The 6,713-nt window shown below is 59.4% G+C and overlaps 1 protein-coding gene across 1 annotated transcript; it reads right to left on the reverse strand.

The window, feature by feature from the left end:
- Window positions 1–3,312: 3,312 nt before the first annotated feature.
- Window positions 3,313–5,419, reverse strand: TMEM271 (transmembrane protein 271). The gene has a single exon (XM_055139715.1). It carries the CDS (start codon window positions 5,282–5,284, stop codon window positions 4,157–4,159), a length of 1,128 nt encoding a protein of 375 aa, XP_054995690.1. The 5' UTR covers window positions 5,285–5,419; the 3' UTR covers window positions 3,313–4,156.
- Window positions 5,420–6,713: the final 1,294 nt, after the last annotated feature.

The following is a 6,713-nucleotide window of genomic DNA, read 5'->3' on the forward strand; positions in this document are numbered from 1 at the left end:
ACAGCTATATGTGTATACACATGTGCATGTGTGTGTGTGTGTGTGTGTGTGTGTGTAAGCACTTTTGAGGGTTCTGCCTACCCCATGTTATTACACCATCAAGAGCAAAGCCCCTACTCACAGGCCGGATTTCCCCCTCAACATTCAGGAGCCTGGGTTTCCATCCCAGCAGCACATCGCCCCCTAGTGGCTTCCAAACACACTGGGTGTGACAAAAAGAAATTTAAAAAATCGTTTAATCATCAGTAGTTTAACTTTTACCACAAACACCACCGGACAGATTTGTTTTAAATTAAATGCCTGTTTAATTGAATTAAGTCCACATTCAGTTGTGCTGATCAGAGGGCTGCTGGGCAGAGCACTCCTTCTGACAAAGGGAAAGCTTGTATCCCCAAACCTGAAGCCTGAGGATGCCTGCTCATCATGCTAAGACAGCATAGCATGTTTGGTAACCATATCATGTGTTATACTTTTTTTTAATCTGCACACTGGGATCAAACCCAGGGCCTCATACAAGCAAGGCATGTGCTCTACCTCTTAGCCACATCACTGACTCTTTCATGTGTTCTCGTAACTTAATTGTTCCCTTTAAAACAGGGATTAGAGAGAGAATAGGGGTTAAATCGCTTGCTTTCATGCAGCCAACTCTGGTTTGATCCCTGGCATGGCATATGGTCCCCCACACACCATCATTAGTGACCACTAAATGGAGTCAGGAGTAACCCTCCTGAACACCCCCACATGTGACCCCCAATCCAAAATAATAATAATAACAGGAGTAGTAAAATAATAACTTACAAATCAGAATTAAGGAACATAAGGCTAGAATATGTTTAATTTGATGTCTTGTCATAATAATTTGTCATAATAAACTCCTGATCTGGACTCTTAACAAGCCATTATAGTTTCATAGTTCATCATGAGTCTGAAAAAAGCAAAAATAAGGCTCATTGAAAGGGCAAAACCTTGGAGGCCAGAGCTGTAGACAGCAAGTAGGGACTCCCCTTGAACACAGACAACCTGGGTTCAGTTCCCAGAACCCCATGTGGCCCCTCAAGCTCACCAGTAGTGATCCCTGAACCCGGGGCAGGAGTAAGTCTTGAGGACCACTAGAAAGTACAAAAGCCGATGTTAATTTCCTAGGAACATAAAAATCAATCTGTTCAGGCAAAGCTTAAAACTTCCACAAAGTGCTACTATGAGCTGTCTGTCCTCCAGGACTGTATGACTGAAGCTGGAAGGTCAGCAGGAAGTCATCTAGTTAGGAGGCAGCTTTGTGTTTCTGGAACTATGAATTTAGAGGTACTGGGAATAAAAATTCATTTCACTCCCTCTAGTAAGCTTTAGAAAGTAAAATCCTGGTGCCCCACATTATTAAATATCCAAAACAAAGTTAACAGTATTCCTAGGGTTTGGAACACTCACTTTTTTTGTCTTGGTTTTAGGGCCACACTCTGGCTCAGTGCTTGGGGTTTACTCCCACCGGTGCTTTGGGATTGAACCCGGGGCTCCTCTACACAAAGAATGAGCTATCCCCCCAATCCCAAACACTCACTTAAAAACCTCACCAAATTGGCATTTGGTTGGAAGAGATTGAGCTTGTGTCCACTGGGTCAGGGGCAAGACCCAGATGCTTCCCTGCTCCCTGCCCTCCCCCACTCTCTGACTAGAGTGGATGCTCCCTTCTGCTTGCCTTCTGCCTCTGTTCTATATCAAGGAAAGTCTGAAACTTTAGAGAGGGCACTGATTCTGGCAACAATTTTGAAGTACTGATAGACCATGTATAGCACAATAAGCTACACAAATGGTGTCCTGTGAGCTCCTCCAGGGGCTTGTATCAGTGCTGTGAGCATGTTTGTTCTCAGCAGACAGGCCCCTCTCTATAGGAGCAGTTCTGTGCTCAACCCTTGCACACACACCGGCCTGCATGTAGCTCTGGGTGGTCTCACCATTGTGTGGGAGGTCTCTACTCTCCGAGAGAAGAGCTGGACTTGGGGAAGGGGAAACACCTGGAACCACTTTTCTGATTTGACTGTGATGGGCAGGGAACTTGTCTAAAAAGCGTGTTTGCTACATGTATCACATATTTTGCCCAGTTTTGTGGCTTGTGCCCTGGTGGTATGGGGGCAGGAGAGGAGCAAGACTGGCTGGGTTAAATCAGTGTCTCTCAAAGGGGGTGACAGTACTCCCCACAGGAACTGTCGGTCTGGGGGAGCATCTGTATCCTGGAGCAATGTGGGGTGGGGGTACTATCTGTTCACTTAAAGAAAATGGATATTCAGGGAGGTTATGAGTGGTGGTGGTGGTGGTTGTTTTTAAGTGAAGCAAGATAGTTTTTACTGAATTAAAGGTGCTTAGAAAGATGGAAGAGAGGGGCTGGAGAGATAGCACAGCGGGTAGGGCGTTTGCCTTGCACGCGGCCAACCGGGGCTCGATTCCCAGCATCCCATATGGTCCCCCAAGCACCACCAGGAGTAATTCCTGAGTGCAGAGCCAGGAGTAACCCCTGTGCATTGCCTGGTGGGACCCAAAAAGCAAAAAAAAAAAAAAAAAAGATGGAAGAGAGAAAGAGAGGAAGTACATGTTCAAGGGAGAACATGGATTCAATGAGCAAGTCTGCTAAGTGATTTTTTTTTCCCTTAAAAAGGGCTGGTTGGCCAAATAAGTTTGGGAACCCCTCAATCTCACCGAGTCCTGAGGCCTAACATGGACCAGTCTCAGAGAGGCCCGTGACTTAGAGCCTAGTGAATTGGCCACAGGAGATCCTTTGCCCTTGAGTGGCATCAACAGAATAAGCAGGGGAGGGGGTCACTGGCCGACTGCCTCCTTGGTGAGACCCCCAAGCTTCTTTGTAATAGTCTAAGCAGCAGCGCAGACTTGGTGTCCCGGTTATGAATCCCTCTGGCTGGAGACAGGCTCTTCTCTCGGGCAGCTTCATAGCCTGGCCTGATGCTGAGGGGTGGGGTTTTGGTCACTGTGGCTAGAGAACCCTGAGCAAGCACCCAAGGACAGAGAACTCCCATCCCCACGCTGCTTGCCCTGCCCCTGCCTGCATTGTCACCTACTGGGAGCTGCTCCCTCACTTGCTGAGGGATGAGGGACTTTCTCAGTGGCTCTTGGAACCTTCTGTGCTAGTCAACCCAGCCCAGGCCACCCCGTGGGAGCAGCTGTGGCTCTGCCCCGAGCACATGCAGAGTCTGCAGTTCCCTTCTCCTGAGCCACAACTCCAGGAGCCCGATCATCCCTCCCAGCAGCCCACAGCCAGCACACATGTGTGTCCAAGAAGTCTAGAAGTATGACCTTCACATCATGTAAGGCTATTTAAGGAGTATATTTTCGATGAGATGCTATAGTAGTCAGAATTTACCAAATTAATGATTTAACAGGAAAATAATCTTTGCCACAAAAAAAACTGGTTTTCCAAAATAGGATTGGATTGTTTATATGTATGTATTAACAAAAATTAAGCTGATAGAAACCTCGGAGCGAGTAAAGAAAAAAGAAAAGAAAGAGGGGAGGGCTATGGGACCCGGCATTAGTCTACACACACAGAAAGAACTTCTGAAAGAGCCTGGATTTAGTCAACCAGCCACCAGGATACAACTGTTCAAATTCAACATTTGACGAAACTCACCCATCACGCCCCGAAACTGATTTGTGTGTAGACATCCTGTACCTGCAACGTGATGTATATTTCCAGTAACATAGCAATTAATTTAATAAAGGAACTCACCAATTTCAAATCGCAATAAATTTACCAAACATTTTCACTGTTTATGGAGAGCTTTACAGTAAGAAAGTATCGACAAAAGCAGGCACATCCGTGTACAAAGTGTCGCTGTTGGTGCTTTTCCACGTCTTTCGCTCCTAAAGTTGCAGTCGCTTTGTCTGTCCTCTCGCGGGGCAAGCAGGGCTCCCCCGGGACCCCCAGCCCAGGAAGCGGGCTTGCCGAGGAGAGGTGCGGCGGGGCGAGCCACCCCGGACCATTGATTGTAAACTTCAAGATGGAATCCGGACACGAACAGACACAGAGGAGAGTCGCCTCGCAGACGCAGGGCCCGCGCCGCTGGAGGGCGAGTGTCGGCTGTGGCGCGGGCCAGGCCTGCTCTGCGCCCCCCCCCCCCGAGCCGCGGCGCAGGGGCGCGGGGGCGCGGGCTCAGCAGGCCCGGCTCGACTCCCAGGGGCGCGCCGCGTCGCAGGGCGGCCGGCAGCAGTAGGGGTAGGAGGCGTCGAGGTCCGGGTTGGAGGGCGCGTAGCCCGGCAGCTCCACCGACGGGTGCCCGCCGCAGCACACCTCCACGCCCGCCTCGTCGAGCGCGCGGAGGACGCCCACGTTGATGTAGGACACGGCGTGGTGCGCCGCGAAGCCCGCGCAGTCCCCCGGGGCGCTCAGGTCGGACTCCTCGGGGCACAGGATGGAAGCCTCGCTCGGCCGCTGCTGCAGCCGCCGGCCCCGCCGGCCCCGCCGGCCCCGCCGCGCCCTGGAGGCGGCGAGCGGCTGCGCGCGGAGCCCGGGGCCGCCGCGGGGCCGCGTCAGGGCCCGGCCACCCCTCCTGCGGCCGCGCCGGCCGCGCCGCGCCTGCGACGACTTGTAGTTCTTGACCAGCAGGAGGCTGAGCAGGCCCAGCAGGCACTCGAGCGAGTTGAAGACGGTGGAGAGCACCAGGCCGCGCTGGTAGTCCTTCAGCTGGCGGCACTTGGCCGACGTGGCGCTGTCCAGGGTGCTGCGCGCGCGCGCGGCGCCCGGGGCCGGGGCCGGGCCGGGGCCGGCGGGCGCGGGGCCCGCGGCCGCCGCGGGCGCGCGCGGGGGCAGGCAGTAGTGGGAGTACTTGCGTTCCACCAGGGACACGGTGTCGCCGTCGATCACGGCGCCCGCGAAGGCGCTGAGCACCCCCAGCATGAAGACCAGGACGCCGAGCAGCAGCAGGTTCTGGCTGTTCACCGGCCCCGAGGGCCCGGCCGCGGCCCCCGGCTCGCCCGGCGCCGCCTCGGGGGCCCCCGCCGCGGCCTCGGGGACTCCGAGTGCCGGGCCCGAGCCCGGGCCCGCGAGGGGCGCGTCTCGGGGCCCGCAGCAGAGCAGCGCGGCGCCGAGCAGCGAGAGGCCGGCGGCCAGGAGCAGCCCCGAGTAGAAGGCGCCGGCGGCCGCCCCCAGCCGGAACGGCTCCCCGCGCAGCTCCGAGCCCAGCGAGAAGCACTTGAGGCCGACGGCGGCGGCGCTGAGCGCGCAGGCGAGCAGCAGGCAGGAGGAGAGCGCGGCGCAGGCCCCGCGGACGCTCCACTTCATCCTCCGCGCCCAAGCCGGCCCGCACCCCGCGCGCCCGCCGCTGCCCGCCGCCGCCCCCGCCGCCTGCGCCTCCTCCCGGCGCCGCGCGGCCGGACCGCCGGCCTCCTCCTCATCCTCCCGCGTCCTCCCGGACCCGCGCCGCCGCAGCCCGAGCCCGCATCCTCCACCGCCCGCCGCCGCCGCGGCCCCGCGCCGGGAACCGATGCGGCGCGGAGGACCGCAGGGCGCGCGCGCCCCCTCCCCAGCCGCCGGCGCCCCTCCCAGGACGCGCCGCTCCCCCCCACCCCGCCCGCCGCCCCGCGCGCCTCACCCTGGCGCCGCCCTCCGGCCCCCGCAGCCCCTAGGACTTCCCTCCGCGGCCTCCGCCGGGAAAGATACCCTCTGGCCGCGCCCCTCCGCCTCCCTCGCGCCGCTGCCGCCCCCTCCCCGCCGCATGGGGAACCCAACCAGGCCCCCAAGACTCGCCCCCCACCCCTCCAGGCCCCACCCTTGTGCCCCGCCCACCTCTTGCGCCCTGGAGTCTGTGCCGCCGGGGTTCCTGGGGGCCGGGAAGCCCGGGATGTTGACGCCAGATGCAGGGGGCGCGGGGAGAGGGGCGGGGAGGGCCGGGGTCTGGGGAGGGCTGCGGTGGGGGCAGAGGAGAGTGCGGGAGACGGGGTGCGGAGGGGAGGATCCTAAAGAAGGCTGCTGGGGCGCGGGGCGGGATTCTGCGGCGGGGGGCCGGTTGGGTACGAGACCCTGCGGGGAGGGAGGCCCAGCTCGGCGGCGGGTGGGTGGCGTGCGTGCGCCGGGCTAGAGGAGGCGCCCTGGGGAGCGCGTGAAATCGAGTCCTTTGGGCTTTACACCGGTGGGCTTTGAGTTCACGCAGGAGTTTCCACGAGTTAACCGCATCGGTTGATGCCTTTGCGGGGAGACGGCAGGAGTGGGTGGGGGAGTCATTCTCAGCGAGTCCGGGGAGCGGCGGGCGGCCGGGAGGCGGGGCGGGCTGCGGTGGGGCCCGCTTTTGGGCCCTCCACCCTCTTCGCTAAGGGCGGCCCGAGAAGGACCTGAAGGGACCCAGGCTCGGGTGGCCTGCGCCCCGGTTCTCCTGCACGGGCGCGGTGGCTGCTGCCACAGGCCCGGAGCGCATGAGTCACCGCGCCGCTGGGGTTGCGTTAAGTAACTTGGTGCTGGGTGCTGCGCGGCGGCCGCGAGGGAACCCGCTGCAGCGGAGGTGGGTGCTTGGAGGGCGCGCCCCTCTGCTGCCACCCACGGGAGACTTGGGGCCGGGACACACCCCCGCACCTAAGAGACGCCGCGTCCGGGGCGCCCGGTGAACACCGCAGGCTGGCACGGTGGAGAGCTGCCTGGGCGGGCGTGGGGGTGGGCTCGGGCTCCCGCACTGCACGAAGCCATCTGCCCGGCGACGGTGCGCAGGGCCCGCGGAGCG

Source organism: Sorex araneus, chromosome 5, assembly GCF_027595985.1.
Source record: "Sorex araneus isolate mSorAra2 chromosome 5, mSorAra2.pri, whole genome shotgun sequence".
Classification (NCBI taxonomy): domain Eukaryota; kingdom Metazoa; phylum Chordata; class Mammalia; order Eulipotyphla; family Soricidae; genus Sorex; species Sorex araneus.